Source organism: Chroicocephalus ridibundus, chromosome 3, assembly GCF_963924245.1.
Source record: "Chroicocephalus ridibundus chromosome 3, bChrRid1.1, whole genome shotgun sequence".
In the NCBI taxonomy this organism is placed as follows: domain Eukaryota; kingdom Metazoa; phylum Chordata; class Aves; order Charadriiformes; family Laridae; genus Chroicocephalus; species Chroicocephalus ridibundus.
Genome location: NC_086286.1, coordinates 112,486,265 through 112,513,286, shown reverse-complemented (window position 1 = coordinate 112,513,286; position 27,022 = coordinate 112,486,265). Strand labels below are relative to the sequence as shown.

The window sequence follows — 27,022 nt, the reverse complement described above, 5'->3', positions numbered from 1 at the left end:
TGCGGCGGGGGGTGGGGAGCGGGACAGGGAAGCAGAGCAGGTCACCGCTCCCGATTCCCAGAGGGATCTTTTCCCAGGCCACATACCGCAGACTCTTCCTCCGTGTCCTGAGCCCACAGCTGGAAACCGCTGGAGGGGGGCTCCTCACGCGGGGGCAAGGCTCGTTAGACGAAGTGATGTTACACGTCTGTGTGCCGACTCGATGTGTGTGATGGCGCTCCCTTTGCTGAGCTAAAAATGGCAGCTATCGGTTTTAACATAAATCCTTAGAGCTCTTACCAAAATCCCCTTGTTCTGCTGCTGCCAGCTGAGGCTGCGTTAGGTGAGGAAGGAGCATCATCTTCATCCTCGCATCGGATGTCGGTGGCAGAGCCCCGGGCTGAACCCCACGGAGCCCGAGCCCCCTCACAGCCTGGAGCTTCTCCCCTTTCCCTCTTCCCTTTCCAGAGGCTGCACTAAGGTGAATATTAATGCAATTAATACTATCCCGCATCTCTGTCCTTCCACCTGCGCCCACCACCTTCCCTGGGGGCTCCAACCGGCGCCACCGTACCCCCAGGCCCACGGGGAGGACCCAGGGGGCTGTGGGTTCCCTCCTGCAGACAGTGACCTGGAGCGAGGCCCACATATCCCCAAATCTCCTTTCCCAGGAGCTCGGAGGCGCCTGCCCGTGCAGGTGGCTGCGGAACGCCGGTGTCCCTGCCCTGCATCACTGTGGTCCCCAGCCCGGCAGAGCCATCCTCCGCCAGCTGCCCCGGCTCTGCCGCCGCTCCCGCATCCTCCGGATCCCTCTCCCCGCCGACCCTTTGGTGCTGTAAAGGCCCGTTTAATCCAGACCGTGGGCAAACACTCCAGAGAAAAGCTTTCTTTGTCGGAGATAGACACTGTCTTTGTCCCGAGGTCGGAAGGAGCGGATGTAAGGTGCTCCGGAGGAGGGATGAGGAGGCTCCACTCGGGTCGTCTTATCCTTTCTCCTGGGAAAACAAGGAAAGAATTGACCATTGCGTGCGAGCAGGAGGGGAAATACTTAATACTGTTAACTGAAAACAACAAAAGGGCACGCAGGCAGCTCTCCCCCATTCCCTTTTTGCAGATACTTATACAATAAGCAATTCAAAAGAGACCAGAGGAAGAATAGTACAGGCTCAGACGGTTTTCCTAATGTTTACCAGAGGTTAAAGATCAACCAAAGCCGTTGTCCGGCTGCAGCTTTGGAGTTAGTGCAATTTGGCATCGGCATCTGGTCTGGCTGAACACAGCAGCAGGCTGCTGGGGCAAACGCGTACAGCCGAGCACGTGGGGCGGGATTAAATAAATATAGATAATTACAACCCAAGCTCCCGCACAGGAGACGTGAGAAGGTACACGGGAAGAAATGAGAGACTGCGACGCATGTGTCGGATGTCTCTCTCCATCCGCTCTCCCTCCTCGGCTGTGCTCTTGGCTGATGGAGCAGTCGGAGCTGCCGCAGCCTTGGATTGCCCCAAAATGCGCTTCCTGGGCCAACAGCAGCAGCCAGAGGAGAAGATCCCCACCACGGAGCAAACGGAGCCGCTCTGCCAGGTGGTGCCGGGCACTGGCTGATGGAAACAGCGGCAGCAGCCCCCGGCTGAGGGCAGGAGTGGGACCAGAAGGATTCACCAGGGGTGAACGCACCCACCTCGGTGGGAACAGCGGAGTTACAGAAGGGATTTTCATTGCAGAGCCAGAGGGATGTGTTCCCCATGTGCCGATATCGCAGAGCTAAAGGGACACGCTCCTCACATGCCTACATTGCGGAGTTGGAGGGACACGCTCCCCACATACCAACATCATGGAGCTGGCGGGACACGCTCCTGATGTGCTGACATTGTGGAGCTGGAGGGACATGCTCCCACGTGCCAACATCGCGGAGCTAAAGGGACACACTCCCCATGTGCCAACATTGCACAGCTGAAGGGACACACTCCCATGTGCCAACATCACGGAGCTGGAGGGACACACTCCTGATGTGCCGACATTGTGGAGCTGGAGGGACACGCTCCCACGTGCTGATATTGCAGAGCCGGAGGGACACGTCCCACATGCCGGCATCATGGAGCTGGAGGGACACGCTCTGGATGTCCCGGCAGGGGCGAGCGCGTTGCGGGGCAGGGAGGGGGGTGCAGCCGTGCGGTCCCCCCCCGCTGTCACGCTGCGTGCGGGCCAGCTGCCGCCGGGGAGGTCTCATCCGTGGCTGCAGGCGATGGAGGAGCAGAGCAAACCCCCCTCGCCAGCACACTGCCTACGTGTCTGCCGGCAGGGACGGGCTGTCACACGGACAGCTTTCCCACAGGGAGGACGAAAGCGCGGTCCTCGCGTGCCAGCCCCAGCTGGCGCAGGAGCCGACAGTCGACTTCTTCCTCGCCTGCATCTTTTCGTATTCTCTTTCAGAAACAGATCAAGCTTTCCATACGTGGATAAGCATCCAAGGAGCGGGTAAGCAGCTGGCACGGCATAAGGAACCACATCCAGGTTACGGCAAAAGGAAAGGGTTTGAGAGAAGAGTCATGCAGACTGTTTCCCACTTTATTTTGGACCCGGGGTGCTGATAAAATAAACACACACTGCCGATTACAATTTATTTTTTTTCTCTCTGCTCCCCATAACGTGTTTCTACCTGAAAATATACTGACTGCACCAAACACTTCCCGGGACCTGGCAGTACTGCAGAGAGAAATCACCACTCGACCGGATTTCTTCCGAGTACGCGAAACGTAATGTTTACTGAATTAAAAAAAAATCCAGCCCACAAATACTGATGACAGGTGAGGACCGTCCAGAGACCCACCGTAACAGAAATAATAAAGTAAGCGACAGTAACGAGTATGACACACCAGCGCGCCATCTGCTCGCTCGAGTGCACCGTCTGGTTTTTCTACTGCTGCTATTCGTGCCCTGGTCTTATTTTAGTGGCACCAGGAGACAGATTCAAATAGCAGCAAAAATAAAAATGACACGTTATTTATTTATTGTTCTGCTTAAGTGGATGTCTTCATCGTTCCCACCATTCTCTTCGCCTCGATATTGCCGTTGGCTAAACCCACGCGTGTTCTGTGACACACAGTGTATTAAAGCATCAGCAATGCCGACAGATGTTCCCCTCTCTTGGTCATCTCACAACTTGCTTGGGCAGGTACCAAGCCTGTGTGCAAGCACACGTTTCATCCTGAATCATCTCTCATATTTTATTAACTCTGAAGTGTTTTTGTGCAGCGCTCGGATGCTGCGAAGGTGTCCCGTGTGACCACAGACCGACCTATGGACCGTCGGACGTGGTTCACCCGCACAGCTGCGGGTGACCGGTACCACAGGCTTTCACCGGGCAGGAGTGTCCTCGCAGGCAGAGAGAAGGTCCTCCAGCACCGACACTGCCATCTCCTCTAGGACATTGTCCATATTGACCTGCACACCTGTACAGCGCCGAGCACAGCGTGCTGCCAGGCCCAGGGGAGGTCTGGGGGGGCGGGATTTGCTGATCACAGGCATCCAGCAAATCTCATCAAATCTTTAGTTGTCTCATCAAAGGTCTTCAGTTATCTCCTCGCTGCCTCTTGGGCCGAGGTCCATGTGTGGTCAGAAGGGACGGTCAATGTGTTCTTCCCGCACGGCCGCAGCGGGCAGCTCACCAAGGGTGTTTTGAGCCCCAGTGGGGTTTGTTTAAGACCCTGGCACTTTTTCCCATTCCTTGCACCACATCTGGATTAGCCGGCTGCTATCAGAGGGGTTCCCATGCCCTGGTAAAAAGTCCCTCTCCAGCTTCCCTATAGGCCCCCTTTAGGTACTGTATATATTAAACAGACGCCATCAAGTACGGGATTTTACTACTGACAAATACATTTTCCATTAAGAGCTGAATAAATAAAAGCCACCTATGTTCTTCTGAGCCTTTGGGGTGCTGGGGGAGAAGTCAGTAGCAGCTGAGCCGCTTAACAGTTTAAATCCCTGTCCTACTCTCTGAGGGGGACGTCTAACCCCGGCGATGTCCGCATCCCATCCCTGCCGCAGCAAAGGAGCTGGAAAACCCAAATTCCTGCTCTTACGATTCTCCCCCAGCAGTATCGCTGGTCACAGGTGACTCAGTCTCCTCCACCCCCTTGCTCAGAAGCCAAACATTACCCCACTTGCTACTTGGATAAAGTATCCCGCCAGGCCGGGCTGCTGAAGGTGACTTGGTGTGACTTGATGCTGTTTCTCATAAAATGGTTGCTTGGACTTACTCGCCGCTACTCCCCCCGCACAGCAGAGATCCTACCGCCCCGCTTCAAGGGCACTTTCCCACTTAGTTTTACGCTGTTCACTTAAAAAGGGCAAGGAATCCCTATTTTTTTCACAGCCTGGGTAAATCCTTTCGTCACCCTCGGCTGTGCGCTTCCCCGCCACTGCTGCAGTGCTTCGGGACGGTAAGGAGACACAGTGAGACAACTGTGAAGTTGACAACACAGGAGACACAGTGAAAATAAACCCAGGCTCTAATTCTGCGCCGTGGCTCCGCTGGTTTGTAGCCACGCTGTTTACACTGGATTTCTTTTTCCATGGTGCCAACAGAGCAGAGAAACGAGCCGCCGCCGCCGCAGAGCTTTTCCAGGGGGTGGCTGCTGGCCAGGGGACGTCCCCATCTTCACACCCCACTTTGGGCTGCTCAGGGGGTGCTGTAGCTCTGGGGACCAAGGTCCGGGCACATGCTGGGGCTACCGGGCTACAACCCAGCAGAGCCAGCCAGGATGCTGCCTCCTCCGGGATGCTGCCTCCTCCAGGATGCCTCACTTCACCCAAGTCTTAGAGCCAGGATCCACAACTGCTCCGCGTGCGTTCTTTAGGCTCTTTAGGTCCCTCCAACACACCTGATGGGTAGAAAGGCAGGAGACTGTCTAATGCCAAAAATACACATTTCGTACACCAGTTGTCATCCCCAGTATGCCCAAGGGTCTGACTTTCCTCCTCTGCAGAGTACGTGAAATATTTGATGCTTTCCTGCCCTGCTGGCCCATTGCAGGGCTTTGCTAGTCAACGTGTTCCCAGGGCTTTCAAGCTGAAGGAGCTTCAGCCACCTTCTTCCTGCTACAGGTTTTCTGTCCCCTCAGCTTTCACACTGTATCTGCCTCCTTCCCTGTAAATTCTGATTGTGCTTTCCATTAGAAAGAACCGACCGCTCCCGGGCACAGCAAGACCTCCTCGCACTCAGCTGTGGCTCGCTGAAGAGGCACCGATGGGCTGCACGGGACTTGAGCCTCTGAGGCTGCCAGGACACGTATGAGATGGGGCTGCAGGGCTCACAGCACCGTGTCTGGGCACGGAGCTGTAACGCCAATACCCAGCATGGCCATCCAGCTGCTGGTCCTCTCCTTGCATCCCACCCTCAAGCCTCTTGTCCCACCCGTGAGGAAGGGTGAAGCCTTTCCTCGTCTCACCTTCCACTTAGGCGCAAGCCTCAGCCCCAGCTGTTCTCACCATCCTGTTCTCCGCTCTCCTCTCTGAGACACCCCGATAGCAGTAGGTACCATTTTATTTTCATATTTATAACAAAATCACCGCTTCATCTCCCTGAACTCTTGGCACGGTTTCCTCCAGGAGACCCACCACACACCTTCACAAGGCAAGAGGCACGAACTGAAACACAGGAGCAGTTTCCAAACATCAGGAAACACTTTTTCACTGTGAGGGTGACCCAGCACTGGCGCAGGTTGCCCAGGGTGGTCGTGGAGTCTCCATCCTTGGAAGGTTTCGGAAGCTGTCTGGACACAGTGCTGGGCAACTGGCTCTGCATGGCCCTGCTTGAGCAGGGAGGTTGGACCAGATGACCTGCTGAGGTCTCTCCCAACCTCAACCATGTGGTGACCCTGTGAAGAGCCGCCTGAGGATGAACATTCACAGCTCTGCTGGATGGGAAAGGCCACAGACTGGGTAGAAACGCTGCTTTCACCCCAAAACCTTCCCCACACACCCAATAATTCCCAACCTCATGGTCAAACTGAGCCCGTGCCCGCAGCTCCTTCTGCTCCACAAATATTGACCAAAATAAGCTGAGCTGTGAATGCCCTGCCCTTAACCCGGAGGTTTGTGCTTCAATTTCAGAGCAAAGACGGACTTGGCTGGCTCAGAGCTTACTTTGTCTCCAACCCTATCAGTCCCAGGCCAGGTCCTCCTCCTCCCTTCACCTGGGCATGAAATCCCAGTGCCAGGACAGATTTCCACCTGCTGTCTTTGTCCTTTATGGCATTCACACAGCCTGTCACACCGCATTACATCCACCCGAGCGCCGTTGTCAGGGAGCTCGAATATGCTTCGTAAAAGCCTCACGATGCACCTTTGGAGCAAAACAACAGCGGGGTGATGGGCGCGTGTAACGCAGCGTGAAAAAAACCTCAAGGATCAGAGAGGGAGGCTTTTCAAAGTGGGGCGGCAGGGGGAAATTCTGACAAGAAATTAAATATTGAATCATGGAATTGCTTAGGTTGGAAGGGGCCTTTCAGATCATCTAATCCAACCATCAACCTAACTCTGACAAAAACCATCACTAATCTAAACTATCATAGAATCAAGGGTTGGAAGGGACCTCTGGAGATCATCTGGTCCAACCCCCCTGCCAGAGCAGGGTCACCCAGAGCAGGTTGCACAGGAACGCGTCCAGGCGGGTTTTGAATGTCTCCAGAGACGGAGACTCCACCACCTCTCTGGGCAGCCTGTGCCAGTGCTCTGCCACCCTCAGGGTAAAGAAGTTCCTCCTCATGTTTAGGTGGAACTTCCTATGCTCAAGTTTGTGCCCATTACATGTTGTCCTGTCCCTGGGCACCACTGAAAAGAGCCTGGCCCCCTCCTCCTGACACCCACCCTTTAAGTATTTATAAGTGTTGATAAGGTCGCCCCTCAGCCGTCTTTTTTCCAGACTGAAGAGACCCAAATCCCTCAGCCTTTCCTCACAAGAGAGGTGTTCCAGTCCCCTAATCATCTTGGTAGCTCTCTGCTGCACCCTCTCCAGCAGTTCCCTGTCCTTCCTGAACCGGGGAGCCCAGAACTGGACACAGTACTCCAGGTGTGGCCTCCCCAGGGCAGAGTAGAGGGGGAGGATGACCTCCCTTGACCTGCTGGCCACGCTCTTCTTGATGCACCCCAGGATGCCATTGGCCTTTCTGGCCACAAGGGCACTTTGCTGGCTCATGGTCATCCTGTTGTCCACCAGGACTCCCAGGTGTCTTTCCACTGAGCTGCTCTCCAGCAGGTCAGCCCCCAACCTGTACTGGTGCATGGGGTTATGTCTCCAACTATGTCTCCAAGCGCTACATCTACCCCTTTTAAACACCACCAGGGATGGGGACTCAACCACTGCCCTGGGCAGCCTCTTCCAATGCTTAAATAACCCTTTCGGTGTAAACATTTTTCCCAATATCCAGTCTAAACCTCCCCTGGCACAACTTGAGGCCGTTTCCTCTTGTCCTATCGCCTGTTACTTGGGAGAAGAGACCGACCCCCACCTCTCTACAGCCTCCTTTCAGGGAGTTGTAGAGAGCGAGAAGGTCTCCCCTCAGCCTCCTTTTCTCCAGGCTGAACACAAAAATTTGATGGCATTGAACAGCATCATTAACCCCAAGCGTACAGGAATTGGAAGGCAAGGGTGATTTAAGCAGCAACAGATTATTTTTTTTTAGCTTGCCATCACTGCTTTTATAATTGTCTCCTTTTGTCTCACACCTTATCCTGACCTGGGGCTTCGTGCATGGCGAGTCTCGACCAGCCTCTCGCCTGCAGCCCGAGCTCTTATTTAAGTGCACAGAGCAGAAGCAAGCGGGAGAGCAAGGGCCGTTTTGGGGCTCAACACCCACAAAAGGGGGGACCCGTCACTGCGCCCCCCCGAAATCCCTTGGCCAGTGCGGGCTGACGGGCTCAAAGCAAAGTATTTCAAGCGAGAAGAGTCACAGGGCAGAGACTACGGAGACATGGACGCAGAGCTGACCACTGAGCAATCATTTTTACTTTATTTGCTTACTAATGTTTGCAAAGCTCGTGTAATTATTTAAGGAAAAAAAAAAAAATCAAGCAAACCTTATCATGACAGAATTAAAAGCCCCATAAACAGGGCCACAGACTCAGCGGGTTGGCAGGGGCAGCACTGCCTGGCCAGGGCTCCGTCCAGCTCCGCCAGGCACCGGAGAACCCCAGGAGTTGATTTTCCTGGTGCTGGGGAACCCAAGACTCAATCCGCCCACCTTTCACCGCCGCTCCAGATTTCACTCCGATTTACGTTGTCTTTTCCAGCCTGGTGGCAGCAGCCACCCACGCACCAGGCTCCACCATCCCTCCGGTGTTGTCCCTCGCCTCCAGGCATCGCACCCCTAAGAGGTACAAGCACTTTTCCACCACCTTCCCACTTTCCAGAGCTGCTGCCAGGCTCAGTCACGCACCTTTCCTCTGCCCGGCCTGTGCTTCCCACCCCTCGAACCACGGCGGCGGTGACTGACCTGCCGACCAGCGCTGAAACGGGAGCACGCCAAGTGCCACGCCACTGACACCGGTCACCAGCTGCTATTTGCACACGCACCTGCAGCGTGGCCACGCTGGAAGGGTAGCAAAATAAACAAGGTTTAATGCAGCAGGCATGCCATCCACCCCCCAGCTGTGCGCGCAGGCAAACGGGTCGATGGGGCGACGGAGCATTGTCCTGCGCAAACAAGAAACTGCAAGATGCACCAAAAACCCTGCAAACGCCCCGGCCGCAGCAGCTGGGGAAACCAGCCCAGAAGGAAAAAAAAAGCCAAAATATCCCTTCTGCAGCATCATGAACTACGGGAAAGGTGCCCAGCAAAGAGCACTACTCTTTTTTTTTTTTTTATTAGAGTTGAGGGGTCGTCAAGATATTGTCTAATATTTAAAAATTTAATCATCATAATAAATCAAATAATCTAAAATAACAAACCAACCCAACTGAGGAGCATGTAAGCTCCACGTTCTTGCAAAGCCTTGAGAAAAAGCTCCTGCAGTTAATTTGTATAGAGAAAAGATTCTTGAATAAGCTGCAGAATTCAGCTTTCCCACACAAAAAAAGATCAGATCTTAAAAAGCTTAACTAAAAGTTTGTGATTAGAGGCCCGAGTCACGCCCCAGGGAAGCTGCAGGGATCACCCCTGTAAGGCTGCCTGACTTGGGAGTTCAAAGCTGCATCTTTGGGAAATCCACCTTTCCCCCACTGATGCTCCGCCACGGGTAAGGGCTGCTTGAAAACACAGTCTTTAAATTCACGAGGTGAACAGCAAAGGGCCGACGGGGCGGCAGGAGGAGGAAGGAGGGACGGCGTAGGCACACACACAGACACCGCGTAAAGGCCTGGGAAGAGGAAGCTCTCACACGCCCAAAGGGGCCGTGGCACCGCTGCCGTTTCACAGCGGATCCATCCCCACGCTGAGGTTTGCTCCGAGAGGGACACCACGCCACAAACCCACTGTCCAGGCTTTGCTAAACTCCGCTCAGCCTTTCAGCGGGCACCAAGCTGGGTGGAGATGACACTCGGCCTCACCCAGGGCACCCCAGGACTGGCTGGGCGACGTCCTGCAGCATCACCCTACCTCTGGGACACAAACTGCGAGCACAGCCCGCATCAGAACTAGAAATAAATGAATAAATAAATAGTTACCCGCCATTTTTCTAAGCCCAAAATTCTTCTGCCTCCCACGTTGTTCCCCGGACACGCTGGTGCAAGCCCAGCCATTGGGAGGGTGTGGGCACCGACGCTGCCCCAGGGCAGCACCCCGCCACCGCTGCGGGGGCTGGGGAGGCAGCTAGAGCAAAGGCTTGTCGAGACATTTTCTAACGGCGAAGAGGAGGCGGCGAACACCTCCCCAGACACCAGAGCAACAGCGGGGCACAAGGTGGCAGTGCCCACGATGCTTTTGTTCGACCCCCAGCAGAGACCTTCAGGCATCACCCACGGCGCACCTGAGCTCCCCGAGGGCCTTTCGGTTTTGTTTTACTGCCAGAGGAAAGCGTCCTTCCCGGACACGACGCTACACGGCTTCCCCACGCTCAAAAATGAATGAGGCTGGTTGAAATCAGGCAGGGAATGAGAACGGGACTAACTCATGTGGGAATAACAGCAGGGCTGGCATTGGGATTATTTCCTTCTGCGAGTAGGAGAAACTACTAAAGAGTCACCAAAGTTTTGTTTTATAGATCCCCTGTCAAAAAAAAAAAAGGGGGGGGGGGGAAGGACAGATGCGTTTACTAGATAAAAGACTCATCGTTAGAAATGAACATATAAAATTTAATAGCTTGGTTTAAAATACATTTTTCAATTAAAAAACAGCAGGCAAAACCAAAAAAATCAGTTTCATAAAACATACATGACATTGCTGCTACTGTTATAAGACCCGTGTCCCAGAATATCTTATAGCGGAAAACAATCGTCAGATTTAGTTCACATACTTCATTAAGCAGTAAAAAGAAATAACGTTCATGTCAATCCTACCTCTATAGAGACTCTAAATCTACTTCCCTGACCCTAGACTGAGTTTCTGTAATAAAACTTCCATTTTCAATAAAAATGTGTAAATATATACGTATTCTATATATCAGGTTTAGAAAAAAAATTCCCTTGCCATAGTAACATTATTCCCCGTGACTGGTGAAGGGAAGCCCAAGCGGCGAGTCGGTCGGCTGGGTACGAGTCCCGTGGCTGCTCTGCAGGTGGTGGATTCCTCTACGGGGTGACACGTGTTGGCCAAGTCTCTTCAGCGCCGTGCTCCATGCCGGCCTCTCTCCTTTGGCTTCAAGGCCAACGGGCTCCATCCACCTGCCCACAGTCACAGATGCATCCACGTGGAATTTGCTCAACTCCAGCCACAGAGCGAGAGGGGACCATGCGGTGCCCAGAGCGCTGGCAAGCCCCCGTGGGGCCCATCAATGGAGGAGGAGGAGGGAGGGGGGAATGGAGCAGTCTATGAACCAGCTCGGGACTGGTCCAACACACATCTCAAAATACTATATTTCATGTAAATCATTAAAAAATATAGTGGGGAGGGACTTCAAGTGGTCACCTAGTCTCAGCACCAAAGGAGAATCAAATATACCTGTGACAGTCCAGAGCTATGTCCACCCCGCCTGGCTATAAAGACCTTCAACGCCAAACTCCACCGCCCCCCTGGGCAAACTGCTCTTCTCACTGGGGAAAATCACCTCGACACCTAACCTGAATTTCTGCAATTTACACCCACTACTTCTCACTGCACTTGCGATTGACCAGGAGAACACCTTCATGTGTTGGGAGGCTGCTCCCCTAAACCTTCTCTTCTGAAGACGGCCCTTCACCAGGCAACTCATCCAATCCTTCCTCCTCGCAAGCCACGAGCTCTGCCTGGAGGACGGGGCAGTCTGTTCTCTCTGGGACATGGGATAGGACCAGGCTCTGCTGGAAAGGCCAGGCTCAGCACAGGGCACAGCGCTCCAGCGGAGGCCTCGGCAATGCCAAGTAGAGCAAAAGGCGGGTCTCATTTCTCGCAGGTCGTGCTCCTGTTTATCAACTCAACATGGCATTTACCTCCCTCTTCCAAACAGCAACATGACACAGCTGAACAACATTCGGTTAGGATCTGTTAACCATTAAGTAGAATCGTTAGCCGTTAAGTAGAATCATACCCTACTTTTCCAGACTATTTCTCCAGCCTATCCAGATTGACCTTCATGTCCCAGGTGATGCACCTGCAGCTCTTCCCAGCTTTGTGCTGTCTGAAAATGTTATAAATGTCTCTTTCATTATCCAAATCCCTAACAAAAGCACCGGGTGACACTGGACCTGGTACTCACACTCATCTGCTCACCCTGTAACACAGGTTTCGCGTTAGAGCCAGGTGCTGCTGTTTAAATGTTCCTCGCTACTAACTAAAGGGTGCCTTTCCTTCATAAGCACATGCACGCGATGAGTAAATACTGTACAATCTACCGCAGAGCAGTATTTTTTGGAGGTGTCTGGCACTCCCAGCTGGGGCTAGGCTCAGGACGCCTGCTACCAGCTGCCCCTGTTTGGTCTCCCCACCTCAGCAATGGGTCAGTGCCCGGCGATGGACGCACACCAGGAATGCCTAACCTGATTGCAGCCCTTAGTCCGCGCTAACGCTCGGCCTGCTGAGCCAGGATGCTGCCTTCCTCTCTCAAAAGCCCTGCCTGTGCGCTTCCAGCTGTCAACATCCTAGGACCTTGCAAGCTATCTCTGATGCAGGAGCCCATCCAGCCTGAGCTGCTGTAGTGGGCAGCATTCAGCTGAGCCTGAAGTACATTGCTACAAAAACACAAACAAACAAACAAATCAACCAACCTACCCTCCAGGAGACCTTCTTCCTGACCCCCAGAAGTGAGACTTCAAGGAAACTGCATCTGCTCAGCTCCTCTTGGAACCCAGCCCTCAGACTTGTCCCAAATTACCTCTCAGGGCAGCAGCGCGCAGACTTTGTGGGGCTCAAACTGGCAGTTTATCAGAGAAGCCAGGATTGCCGTCGCCTTGCTGGGCGGGAGGGCTTAGGAGAGAGCCGGAACCTTTTTCCTTCCATGTAGGAAGATCCATGTTAAACAAGCAGGTCTCTTGTGCCTTCTATGAACGTACAAATGTGTGCTCACCTTTGGTGCGTGTTAAGGGTTTGTCCGTTTTTAAATAGTTACATTAAATATCTGTTTTCTCTGTATATGGCATCCTTTTAGATGGGCTTCATTGCATATATTCACGGTATATACAGAACACCGTATTTTATATATATTATATATCACTTGTATGTACACATTTACAAACCTTCAAAAATATATTGCACTTATATACAATATAGCTTCATCTGATGAGAGTTCACACAGTTACTAAGGCGAGTTCTTCATAAGCAAGGCAGTTTTACATTCCCCCCAAATGACACAAGTGATTTCAGTAGTCTGCCCCTGTTCAAGAGTAAACATTATAAAGACTTTTCTCCAACCTGCACGCAATTCCTACTAGTATCAATTAGTAGTTTTGCAGCTCTACTTAGCAGAAAACAGTCCAATAAAACGGTATTAGCTGATAACGGGCTCAAACATGGATACTGAATAGATAAATAAGATATCACCACTCTAAAAGGCCACCTTTCCAGGGGGTTTCCCCTCCCGTATTTACTAATGTTTTATACATGCTCTCTATTTAATCACTGATCTTTGCTCGCTCATTTCAAGTGCAAATAAGGTCATGAGCATTGCAATGTTCTTTGGAAAGAACAGAAACACAAATGTATTAAGCTAAAACACTGCTCTGCTCCCCAGAACAAGTCAACGCCTGGCTTTCTTCTGGAGAAGGTGATTAGTGTTTTGCCCAACATCCTAAATTATGGGAAAATGTTCACTTGAGACCTTTGTTTAAAATCCACAGAGGATCCATGATCTTAGATCTCAGTGAGAGTGAGCTTGTAAGATCCTCCAACTTCTTCAATCTGCAACTGGAAGGTATCTTCATTAGAATAGTGTTTCACAATGTTATCGTCCATGTTGACCAGAATTCTGGAAAAATAAAATAAGTCAGGGAAATGTTACCTTTCTAAATGCCAAAGATAGCAAAGGTGCCCTCAAATCTCAGAAAGCCTGGACTGTCCAGCGGTAACGCAAGATCCCTGCTCACCTCTCTCTGACGCGTGGCTTCCTATTGCAGATCTAGCTGTTTTTACACAATCCTGCCATCAAGGCTTGCAGCCACACTTCTAGGATCTGAATGAAAGGGTTAACTCAGGCTCCCGGGCCAGGAAGGGAGGGAGATCTCAGAACTGGTGGAAAACCTTCTGAAGCTGCAAACACTTGGGCAACCTTGGGGCTCTGAACTGGTTTGTCTGACAGCTATAAACAACCATCACAAAACCCTATAGAGCTTGTGGGGAAGAAACAGCCAACGCCTGGCCACTCATTTCATTTGCTACAACAGTGAAATACTTGTGTGTTTGTGGGTGCGCACACGCACATGAATGCAACGCACACGCATACACACACACACAAAGCTGTCCTTAGCAGTGGTTTAACTACCACCAATTCAAACCTTTTGCAGTTATCCCAGTGTGTTAATTCTGCTATGAAAACACAAGCCTTTAAACTACATTCCAATGGTGATTAAGGGATGTATTTTGCCAGCCAGAGGGGCTTTGGGGAAGGGGCTAAGACACCAAAGTGACTTTAGAGAAAAAAAAACAACAAGAAAATTAGTGAAGTCAGACTACCTATTTCTATAGTGCCTTTCCGGTCTTCTATGAATGACATTGCAATAGGATTAGTACGTGGCATCCACACCCACCCACCCGCAAACGGCATTTGCGTTGCACAGTGCACGGAGGAATTACAAAGCAGATTTGCCTACAAGTTTGAAAAGAGGAGTTCATGTTCTCAGACAGTTGCATACTCACCCTTTTTTACATTTTTTGAAGATTTTTCCTATTTTATCAAAAGGAACGTCATACTTGTCAGATATCTAGAACAAAAGAAGAAAAAAAAGCATTTGTGAAGCAAGGAGACTGCTGGCACTGCCCTCCACTTACGATTTTACAGAAAGGAACAATAAAAGGTCTGCAAATCCGAACACCCGCTCTGCCCCATAAAGGCAATACTAAATCCTGAACTGCAGCATAAGACTACCAGTGAGAACCCCTCTTCTGCAGTCTGCCAACTTCTGTGCAAAACATTTAATCGTGTTCTAAACTTGGCCACTGACTTCTCAAAAAGCACCCTCCTGCTCCCACAACAAAAAGCCCATGCAGAAAAAAACCCCACCCCTCAGCCTGGTTCTCATCCTCTCTTGGCTCTCTGTTCGCTTAGCATACAGAAAACCATTTCTAAATTCAGTGTCTGATGGATCAGGTGAAAGCTAGTCATCACAGAGCTGGCACAGGAAAAAAAACAGCAAGAGAGCAAAGACCCCTGCTGCTAAGGACAGGAGCTGATCAGGAATGCCGCCCTTAGCCAGGAGGGTGACCTCAGCATGAAACCACAGCCACTAACCACGGCAGTTCATCCTGTGAACCTCCAGAAAGCCATGAGGTCAGCAACTGAAGCCTCGTTTAGTTTGGCAAATTGTTCTTATCACACTGACAGCAAGTACAAAACTGATATGCCATTTCAGGATGCAAAGGCACAGGGGGTTTTCCTCTAAGACACAGTTGTGAGCTCTTGGTTCCTTGCTTTAAGAAGTGAAACAACAAAGGCGCAACTTCACTTCAGGATCACGAGGTAGGAGAGGACTTCATAGCCTTCACTTCCCCTGCAATTAGCCTCCGTCTCCAGCCTGCCTGTGCTGGCAAAGCCCCACAGCCAGAAGAGGGAACTTCAGGTTACAGAACCATCTCTGGGCCCCAAAGCTAACAGCAGGAGCTGGCTGTACAGCCCCGAAGCCTCCATACTCTGAGCTTCGACAAGGCATTAGTCACAAAGAGGCAGCCAGAAACGTCAGTTTTGAGCTCGTGCCAAACATTACACCATTCCTCAGAGTTAAGCTCTGTACTTCCTTTGCAGCACTGCAGCAGGGGTAGTAGAAAGCTGCTTTGGAAGTCAAGCACCAGAGAGCAATTTCACGCCCATGTGCACAGATATATAAAAGTCTTCAAGCACACTCAGAAGCTGGGGCACGGACCTCTCTTCATAAGCAAGTTATGAAAGGGGAGGGGGGGCCCCCAAACAAGGCTTTGAAAGACTGAAATAAACCCAAACCACTGAACGTGTTCTGGAATTCACTCCATCTTCTAATTAAAACACCCTCTCTGACATGAGGGACACCCACGGTGGGAGTCTGTTGATTGTTTTTTGATGCAGCTAGAAGAGACCTACACAGCTGCTTCTGCAGCTTGGCCAAAGTAGAGCCTGCATTAGAGAGGAGCCTAGAAGGTGCTTTCTCCAGCTGTGCCTGTTATTTTGGAACTATCTCAGGTCTCCAGTCATCAAGCGTGACACACCTGGATTTTCAGGAAGGTCGAGAAACACCTTCTTACACCCAGACCCCACAAACGTGGAGTAAGACACTCAAAAGGGAAACTTCCTGAAGTCCTTTAATAATAAATTAAAGTATTGTTTACATTAATTGCCGTGTTATTGAAAGGAAATCTGCGTTACGCTTCTTATCCAGAAGAGCAGGAATATGTGGACATAAACTGCAATTGAGAGTCTAGCTCCTGATTGTCCAGTGTATAAGGACTGGATAGCAAGGGACTACACTCGATTTTTCCTCAAACTTGTGGCAAGGACTATTAAACAGCTATATTACTTACCGCTTCCATTAGACCTTTCAGAGATGGTGTCTTTAACATTAGCGCGTCAAAGACTTCCTCTGACTCTTTTCGGACATACAGCAACACTGAAAAGCAAATCGGAGAGAGGAATTTACTACATAATTACTCCTCAAGAACAATCTGTATATGATAATGGCTAGGTACTGAATAATATACATTGAGGAGCTCGTGAAGAGATATATATACACACCCATATATTCAATATACATGGAAGACTGCACAAAAGTCACCCACAGCTAGGTTAGCTCAAAACATACTTTTTGCACACAGAAATACTGTGTGCTCAAACATCTTTATTGTCAAAATACTTTTAAATTTTTCACTATTTGCTATTTTCTCTATTACTTGAAAGAAAAAGGTTGTATTTGAGACTCAGGAAAGTGGAACGCAAAAAACACAGCTTCGAGACTCTTGGGTATCCGTATTTCACAGGTCATCTGCCACAAGACCTTGCACAATAAAATCATTTGACACATGCCACCACAGCAGGTGAAGCCAATCCTGGCCACCTCCTCATTTTTAAGTTATTTATTTGTACAGTCCTCTGCTCCTCTCATTTCTCTTCCTACCCCTTGCCATGTTTCAGTAATGCTTATACTACCCCAGCTGACACACAACGCAGACTTAGTCTCCTACTAGGAGGGCAATGAAAGAATAAGAAACCCAATTAGGTAAGCATCCCTAGCATTCTCAAGCTAGCAGGGAGTCCTTGTGTATAACATCAGCCTCATCAAAACTGCATTAAGGCTGAGGAATAAGCCATGAGAGCAAGAAAGCCTGGACTTCAACAGCTTTGCTGTCTTTAATCCATCTTCTAATGACTAGGTATTGCAGGCTGTTTACAAGGGTTCATCAGCCACAGCTTTGACACACCTGCAACACAGAACTATTACTGACTTATCTAATTGAACAAGGTGAACTCGGGGCGGCACAGCACCTTGATGGACTTCCTCTGGTAAACGCAGGCTTAAAAAAAGGACTGTAGATTTAAAAAGTGAAGACAGCACACGCACCCTCAGTTACAGCACAGGTCGGACAATACACCAGTCAAAGGAGAGAGAAACTCATGGGTCTCATTTTATGGCATACAGCAACAACAAAACCCAAGAAGTCTAATTTCCTTTTCTAAAATCCATCCTTCCTTACTAGTTTATCCAGACTACGGAAGTGCAGCTCCATTAAGGTCAGACTTGCTAGACTTAACCTTCGCCACATCACAGGTTTAATCCTTCTCTTTTAATCCTTTAAGCTTTGTCATGGTTCTTCCACACACGGCTGTCATTAGGCAGGTAATCCAGTACACCATCTCCAAAGGGATCTCTCACCTCTTTCCACAACAACATCCAATCCCACATCAAATTGCAAACGTGGACAATGAGTTAAAAATAAGCAGAATATTCTCTCAGTTTGTCTCTCAGCAGTGAACCGCCCATTTTCCGGCACCGTGACAGATGCAACAGTTCTATACCCAGAACTGGTTCTTGACATTCATTGCGTAAAGTCCTGGAGAAGATTTCCAAAGTATTTTGTAGTGAATTACATGATGATTTTTCTTCCCCCAAGTCCACCAAGGAGATTGGTAAACTGCTCACCGCCTCTGAGTCTCTTTCCTTACAGGTTCAGACCCAACCAGCTTCTGAGTCAGCAGAAAACCCCAGAAATTCTGACATTGTAAAACATTTGCAGAGCTGACCTACATCCTAATATACCAACTCTTTCTATTACTACTCAAAGCCAGAAAGATCAAGCTAAAGTATACTCCAAAATAAATTAAATTAAAACAACTCTTTAACCTCAGATGCATCTCTCTATCGTGATGGACAAATAATCCAATAATTCAGTCTCTGAAAGAAGAAAACAATACCTCTTTTTGGTTCTTCTATTCTGGCCATTTTATTCGGAGTACCAATAAAGTCCTCTTCCCCAATATAGGCTCCTCTCTTTAGGTTGGAGCTGTCAACGTCAGGGCAAAAAGTCAGCAGCGGTACAATTACAGCGACTTACACCTCTGTCTGAGGGCCAGACTTCAGTAGGCTGAAGTACAGCCGCTCTTACCTTTCACCCTCCAGTTCTTCTGAAGCAACAGGAAGGACCTTTTAAAACAAAAGGGAGATTTTCTTGACATATGCAGAAAAGCACACACTGAATTAGCTAGCTAGTGGTAACCTTATGTGTTACTCGGTCTTCGGAAAATACTACAAATCGCTCTGAATGCTACAAAGCAAAGTTGCGTAAGGACAGACCCATTAGCTGGTTAACATGGTCTTGGCAGCCAACGCTCCCCCCATCCCTCTAAGTGCTTAAGTGCTATCTGTTAATAGCCACTTAGCAGCAGCTTTGTTTGCGTTAAAGAGTCACTGGCATGGGAACAATTCTGCTGCATCCAGCATGAGCAGAGGTCCAACAGCATCAAGTTAAAGGACAGGGAACCCCTGAGCCCATGGCGGGAGCCACAGGGGACAGGCAGATGGCCCACCCACCCACCTCAGTTGTAAGCACATACTGATGTATTGACAGGACACAGGGGAAACCAAGGCTGTCAAGGAGAGAACCAGCCATGACTACATTACTGGAAGTAAGATGCTTCGGTCCAAGCAATAAACATTGGCCTTCATTTTAATACACAAATAATACTTGCACTTCTGTCCAGAATTAGAATTAGTTTCCTCTTATTATCTTTCAACCCTGCATCAAACAACACTTTGTCTCAATCTTCCAAAAGCCAGTAAGCATCTTCTTTACCTCTTTTCATAAAGAGAAATTAAAGGATCTCAAATGAGAGAGGCGGGAACATACAAGAGCTAACTAGCTTTCTATCTGGAGTGGCACAGAGTCTTCTGAGAGCTCAGCACTAGAGCCTTCATAGGAAAACACGCGGAAAAGTCAGCCTTACAGATACAAGTTTATTCTCCATCCCTGTTAGGAGTTTAGGCAATGCTCTTAAAAAGTAAGGTTTAAATTCTGGTAGAGCGTGCCAGGACTCCCAGCACAGGGAAGTTCAAGATTTTGAAACTTGGTTGCACTCTAATTTTTTCCCTTCCAGTTTCCCGTCAGCTGGGACTTTCCAGGAACACCAAGGCAGGGCACTCTGGCAGCGGATCACAGAGCTGACACGCTTGCCAGTTCCACAGAACGGCTTTTCACCCTGCAGCAGCAGGCTGGAGGAGCCCGAGGTCTACAGCAGCGCACCAGGAACACAATGGATTTTACAAGAGAAAACCAGCCTGCAGTTCACTCAATGAACTCTCAACTGGACGTGCTTTGGAAACATTATTTCAGGTTAATGGAAGCGGGAGTTCACAGGCAAATAATTTATTCATAAAACATCCCCAGTTAACTCCAGCCAATGCGACTAGGAGCAATGTCTCTTGCTCACGTGAGACTCAGCCTGTATTTGTTTACAGAATCTGTGCAGATATTCTGGCATTTCATATGTATATACATACGCACAGCATCCTAGGCTTTTTGCAAATACATCCCATAGCCCTCCTCATCCCCACACCCACGAGCTTTACTTACGTGAGCCCCACGCTGAAGATTTGCAAAGTGAACATCAGGAATGAAAAGGACTGGCTGAGTGTCTAGATCCATGAAGGGCTTGAAGACGGTGATGTCTGTACGTTTGTGTGAGGGAAGCATCGGCACTTTGACATCAGAAACTGCAGATTGGAATAGAGAATAATGAAGACACCGATGGGGCTGTGGCAAGAGGCATATATGCTGTTGAACGAGGGCACTCTGCAGGCAGGGTCAAAGGGAGAAGCTCCTGTGGCAGAGGAGTCTAAAGTGGGGTTGTCTATGTCTCAGATGAGGGCCTGGACCCCAAGGAAACAGCTTTTTTTCCCACAAAGGAGTAGGTGCTTGCTCCATCTCTCCAAGAGAGCTGCTTGACTTTGTTCAGATATTAAACTGGCCTGGAGAATGGTCTGGCCACTCACCCCAACAAAGAAACACAGGTCTTCCATGTACCAAGCAAACCATCGAAACAGAGGGCAAAACCTAGTTCGAGACCCTCTTTTCCCTATCCGTTCCCTCAAAAGGTTGCTGGATTTCCCATACCATAAAGGCAGAAAGAAGACAAAGAGACAACCTACATGGTTCCAGTTGGGAGCCTCTCAAAGACAGCACCACAGAAGCACTATCACACTTCAGAGGTGGTACAAATACTGTTTTTAGTGCAAGATGTGACATTTGGAGTTACATTCCTATTCCACACTTTCAAATTTTACATTTTTGTTCATCCTGGTCACCTCAAGCTGCCAGACCCCAGTTCATCCCCCTCCAGGACCAGCATCATTTCCTACAGAGTATTTTGGTTCTCACAATGCACCAGCTGACGTGACACAAGACACCAAGTGCACAGACTTCACCCACAAAGACCCATTTGGGAGAGAGTGAGGCAGGAGGTCCCTTAAAATGCACTTCAGACACATTCATATCAAACTGACCCCAGCTGAAGATTTCCATTCATTTTAACAAGCGGAAACATTTCATTTTTGTGTCAAACCAACTGCAAGTAAAACATTTCTCATATCCCCAGTGGAAAAGATACTTTTTTGTTCCCTTGCAAAACTTTTTTTTTTTTTTAAAGATTGCTCAATCCCTTTAGAAAATAACTGTCTAGAAGTCACAAACTATCTCTGCTGTTGATGAGTCCATGCACACATGGCATTTGTGATCGTGGAGGTGGGTATAATAGCTTATGGCTTAAAGCAATCAAAAACTTCCCACACAAGAGCAAAACAGCAATGGATTGTACTTTCCAGGAAAGCAGAGGTCACATCAGGCTAAGCCCAAGCCTAGGAAGTTCACACTGGAAAGCGGCTTTTGTAACATCATAAGATCCTGGAAATCTGTATTGAAACTGTTTGCACTTTCCAGTCATTACGAAGGGCTGCATGCGGTAATCTTCTGGGAGCCGTTGGGGCTACTACCTTTGTGAAATGCTAACTGTGTGCCATAAGCCTGCCTTTCACACCACATACTTTGGGAAAAAGCCCAAAAACCCAGCCCTTTCTGCAACTGTCCTTGAGCAAACGGGTTCCCTAATAATCTTCTTCTGAAGCTGCTCCAGCAGCCTGTACCTGCTGTGTCAGGAAAATCCTGCCCAGCAAGCCATGAGGTGCATGCTTGTTGAACCAGTTGGACTGTTAAAAGCACGGCTCTGACAAGCACACTGAGCAGAGCCAGGGAGAACACGCACCTGCCCCGTGCAAAGGAAGAGCGGGGAGATACATTTTCCTCTAAGCAGGTGAATAACTAGTCATCCAAACGCAGGATCTGTTGCAGTCACCCGCAGCGGTTAAAGGAAAGATGCTCAGCCAGAAGAAGCTCCACAGTCTTTACATACTACGAGTGCTGAGGCCTTCACATCTTCTATTTAAATTATTTACTAAGGACCACTTTGCTCTAGAAGAGTAAGCGTAAGGCTGGGAGGTGGGAGGCTCAGTCCCAAGGCTGCCACCACCTTGCTGCACAGTTACGAACGTGTTTTTAATCTAAGTTAAAGCCTAAGTTTAGGACCAACCTGGAAACACTTTGGAACAGCTCCAGTACCTGCTGCCTCGCATTGCCACAGGGTCTCCAGCAGCGCCTAAAAGTCACACACTCACCCTTTCAACTGCTAAAGAACTCACACGATTTAAAACATAACAGGATCCTGCCTTGGACAGGAAGAACTAGGCAGACGTGAAATCCTAACTGACTCAGTATGTTGCAAAACACAATTAATGGTTCCATAAGCAACTGCTTAAAACAAACACTACTCCATAGGGGATAAAAATTGATTTAGAGTTCTACTGCACAAGTTATTTGTAACCAAAATCAGATCTAATATTTAAAATACTGACGGAATAATTTCTACTTACAGGCATTCAACTGAGAGCTGGGGTCACTGCACTTGCCTTTTCTTTTGCTTTGCTTTCGCTCTTCATCCCTGATTTTCCTCTCTGCTCCCTGCCAGACAAGAGATTAAGGGGAGAGGGGAGAGAGAGAGAGGGTTGGTTTTAGTTTTTTGGGTTTTTCTAGATGCAGAGGCAGGAACACCGATTCTTCCAGAGCTGTGTCTGTGGAGATCAGCTCCACGGTACCCAAACTGCAGGTTTGCCAGAGCGTGACAACTTGGAGATCTGCCCAGTGTTTACTTTCAAGTCCTGTCACCTAATGAAATCCAATAACCATATCAAAGATGCAAACACTTGCTCTTCTTTCAAGTCAGATGGGGATATGATGACAAAAGACACCCACAGCTTTAACAACTGTATGAAACGTGAGATAAAATAAACTTGAAGTGTTCAAAACAATAAAAACTTGCAAGTTCCCTGAGTTTAAAAGTTCACTACATCATCATTAAATCCTGATGTATTAAAAAAAAAAAAAAAAAAAATCAAGCCACACTTGGATCACCAAGTGCAAGACACCCTCCTGCACATTGCACATGGAACCGGCAGCAGTTATACCAGCCTGCACTGATCTCAAGTTGAAGACAGGCATAATTGTAAGGTAGACGTTACTACTTCTCTTTTTTTTGGGGCCAGGCTATGGGGGAATCCACAAATACCTAACCAGGTCCTTGCCATGGTTCCCGGCCCTCCAAACCAAGCAGCAGTAGGGAGAGAACTATGTTTTCTGCAAGGTGCAAGCAGCTATGACAGAGAGAGAGGAGGAAGGAAGAAGGTTTGTATTGGAATCACGTTCGTTCCTCTAGCTCTGCCCAGCCCTCCCAACATGACTGTGGGTTAAGGTAGGGATGTCACATTGCCAGTTGCATACGGTGATAAGCCCACAATAGATCCCCAACACTCAATCCTGATGCTACCACCAGATCACTGCCCAAACTGGTATAACACAAGTTCTACCTGTCTCCCAACACCCTCCTGCAAAGCGAGGCAAGAGGTAACAGTTCCAGCCACAGGAAGCCATTATTTCTCATTCCCACCCCTACAAAGCTGCCAAAACACACCCACATCCTTGGACAGTGCTGGAGGAAGACTAGATTAGTTACGGTGAACAAGATGACAAAAAACACTTGGCGATGGGGTGGAAACGGTGCCTAAGGCAACAGCCCTGCTAACCTCCCAGTAAATCAATACTCTATAGATGACAGGATGCCTACGCCTGCTAGGTAGCAGCAGGCACGTTTGCACTAGGAATAAAAAGGAAAATTAGCCTAAATATTTGATGTGCGTTAACATATATCACCTTTTCTTCCACCTAACAGCAGGGACACAAGCAGTTTCAGGCAGCTGCTGCGAAAGAGGCAAAAAAAATACTAATGAAGACACAGACACTGCCAGCTTCGTTTGGCCTCATAAAGGCAATACAGCCCACTACAGTGAAGACATCCCACCTAAACCTCAGCACAGCTGGACCCACACCTCTCTGCAACTTCCCTTACCAGAATAGTCACAACACCTCAGCTTGACAGCAGAAAGATCAGCTTTGGTTCCAGCCCTGCGTTTTACCTTTCACATGAAAATAATAAAGTTCTGCTACTCAAACACTGTGCTACAGAACAGCACCTGCTTCCTTGTGGAGAATGTGCTAATCCATCAAGAGCACACAGTTTGAGAAAAACTCTGCCCTCCCATACCTACAGCCAGAGTTCTGCTTGAAAGTCAACTTGTTCCAGGTTACCGGGGCCCAGGTAAACACATGTCAAATTCCACATAAAAAGAGAAAGTTGTGTCTTGATAACAGGTTTTTCTGCCTTGCCAGTGGAGCTCAGCAACAGCCACGCTCAGATACTTTTGAAGAAAAAACATTAGCAATCCTGTGTTCTGCTGTTATGGAATAAATAAGCTTGTAAGAAAGAGGTTTCTCCAACTTTATCACCTAGAGAACAGCCTACAGTCTGAAAAGCAAGATTTCACACTCTTGCTTGTGTGCTAAAGGCTGCAGGGTTGTTCTGGTTTTTTTGTTCTTTTTCTTTCCTTCAAAGTCTCCAGTTGTGTAAGGGACTCTTGGGCTGAGAAAGGAAAGCGGCATTTTTGAGGAGAGCTGCCATCCCTTCACTCTGCAGAGAAATGTGATGTATTTGATAAAGCAACAGAGATGCAGGGAGAGGATGCAACATCAAGTCATGGCACGTTGGGATCCGGAGCCCTCATGGCATCACAGGATTCCCCGCTTCCACACGTGGGCTGTCAGTCAGACGTGCTCCAAAGCCGGAGAGCTGCTCCCCCGCGCCTCTCTGCACGCCCTCTCACACTGGGTGCAGCTCTGGCACACAGCCCACAAACCACTCAAGCTCTTCCTCTGCCCTGTGGCCCTAGCAGCCAAGCCATCAGGGGATACCGGTGGACAAAAAATTGGACACGAGCTGGCAGTATGTGCTTGCAGCCCAGAAAGCCAATTGTGTCCTGGGTTACATCAAAAGAAGCGTGGCCAGCAGGTTGAGGGAGGCGATTCTCCCCCTCTACTCCGCTTTGGTGAGACCCCACCTGGAGTACTGCATCCAGCTCTGGAACTCTCAGCACAGGAAAGACACAGACCTGCTGGAGCAGGTCCAGAGGAGGGCCACGAAAACAGTCAGAGGGCTGGAGCACCTCTGCTATGAGGACAGGCTGAGAGAGTTGGGGCTGTTCAGCCTGGAGAAGAGAAGGCTCCAGGGAAACCTTATTGCAGCCTTCCAGTATACAAAGGGGGCTTATTAGAAAGATGAAGGGTAGCATTTTACCAGGGCCTGTAGTGACAGGACGAGGGGCAACAGTTTTAAAATGAAACAGTGTAGGTTTAGATTGGATGCAAGGAAGGAATAATATTTTTTTTTTTTTTTTTTTTTACAATGAGGGTGGTGAGACACTTGAACAGGCTCCCCAGAGAGGCTGTGGCTGCCCCATCCCTGGAAATGTTCATGGCCAGCAGCCTGTTTAGCGGAAGATGTCCCTGCCCGCAGCAGGGGCACTGGAGTAGGCGACCTTTAAAGGTGCCTTCCCACCTGTAGTCTGTGATTACGCAAAAGAAGGAACAGTCTCCATGTTGCTGCCCATCCACATCAATGCTGCCTCGCCCCATCTCTCTCCTTCCAACAGGATCTCACTCGCTTATTCCTACCATCCTATAAAAACCTTCCCACAGCACTGCCTATCACAACAAGAGTAACAGCAGGTCCCAGAGGGCAACACTAGCTATAGCCTGTTAAATCCTGCATTTAATCTTCCCTGTGTGGATGCCTAGCTGAGGCACAACTTACAGCACAGAAGGTTGTCTTCCACTGGGACAGGTCACCCCCACACAGCCCAAATAATGCTGGGCCAAGCATGAACGAAGCTTGTGCTGTAACATGCCACAGGATGTCACCATTACGCCCACACAGCTTTACTCAGGTCTTGAAACCACATAGCTCTAGAGGAAAACCAAACATCCTGGGCACCTGTGGACCCCCTTTCCACTGAGAGAGAACAAAAGGGAAGACACAAACACATGAAGAAACTTGATCTCAAGAACTAGAAACAAGCTACCAGCAGCTTTCCCTTCCACACCAAGCGTGGGAATCCTCCTCCTTCACTCCTTTCCCGTGCAAGTGTTAACTAAACTGTTTGACCTTCTGTAGGATATCTACCAATTTGTACGCACACACCCCAAAAAAAAAAAAAAGAGAGAGACAGCAGAAGACTGCCTGCCATGCCAGCGTCTGGGTTCAAAGTCAGTTCAGGCAAGCAATGGAAGCACAGCCTTAACAGACAAAGGAATAGAAGGGACCTACACAGAGCTGTCCCTGTTAGGCGGCCACAGCATCGTCATTTTGTGCTGGGTTTTTTTTTTTTTTTTCCAACAGACCTCCACAGGATAGACTTGGCCCTCCACAAAGAAAACATGGACAACAGTGCTTCTACAGGTAAGAGTGGCCACCTGAGGACACATTAAGGACAGCAATACGTGTGGATACTATAGCAACGATGGTCCTGTAAACATTCAAGACCAGCTGACTGATTACCCAAGATTCAAAGCAGGGCAGATGGGTGCTCCTTCTGAAATGCCAATGCTCTTACAGGAGCCTGGAGAAGGTGGCCAGCGCTGGGGTCTACAAATCGGTACCTGCAGATGTAAGGACATGGGTCTGCTCACAGGAGCACTTGCCTGGCACCTCAAACAAGCGATTGAGTACACAGTTTGATTCAATGTGGTGATAAATGCTATTCAGCTTGTTGGCCTCCATTCCCAGCTCTCATTACCAGACCCGGCCTGATCTGAAAGGCAGCAAACTTCAACACCGTTTCTACAAATGCAAATTACAGAATCATCAGGCACCAGCCTCACACTGGCTGCCTGTTCACAGAACGAGCAACAGTCAGATTAAATACTGAAAAGTAATCTTTTCTCCTTCCCTCCCTCCCCTTTTAATTCAGGGCCAATCTGCAAAGTATCTGGAGGAATAAAGCAGGAGGAAAGGTCAAAATCCCAAAGGAAAAGAAAAGATACATTGGCATGACTGTACTAATAGCTTTACTGAGATTTATGGTATAGACTCAAATGGTTTCCTTTAAGCTATGTTGTTGTGGTTTAGGCAGGGCTGGCCACTAAACGAATGACAGAGTGTCCCTTCCCCTCTGGGATCACACATCTACCCTTTTATTGACCGATTTGTCTTATTAGCAGTGGCACAAGCCTGTCAGTAATTTTAGCGCAGTATCGGTAACTGACTGGTCATCTTATGAGTAGAAGATTCCCCCCCTTCCCCGCAGCAAGTCTATATTCTCTACAATACCAGTGAGTACAGGTTCATAACACACAAGGGTCCCAGATAATGG

General features: G+C 49.0%; 1 protein-coding gene across 1 annotated transcript in view; it reads right to left on the bottom strand.

Moving 5' to 3' along the window:
• Positions 1–10,283: 10,283 nt before the first annotated feature.
• Positions 10,284–27,022, bottom strand: part of GRHL1 (grainyhead like transcription factor 1) — a 44,013-nt gene continuing 27,274 nt past the window's right edge. Inside the window, exons 10-16 of the mRNA XM_063330463.1 lie at positions 22,139–22,226; positions 19,791–19,930; positions 18,327–18,364; positions 18,136–18,224; positions 16,251–16,336; positions 14,400–14,464; positions 10,284–13,512 (exon numbers count right to left, since the gene is read on the bottom strand). Coding sequence (XP_063186533.1) covers positions 13,398–13,512; positions 14,400–14,464; positions 16,251–16,336; positions 18,136–18,224; positions 18,327–18,364; positions 19,791–19,930; positions 22,139–22,226 — 621 coding nt within the window. The 3' untranslated portion in view covers positions 10,284–13,397. The remainder of the gene's footprint in view (positions 13,513–14,399; positions 14,465–16,250; positions 16,337–18,135; positions 18,225–18,326; positions 18,365–19,790; positions 19,931–22,138; positions 22,227–27,022) is intronic.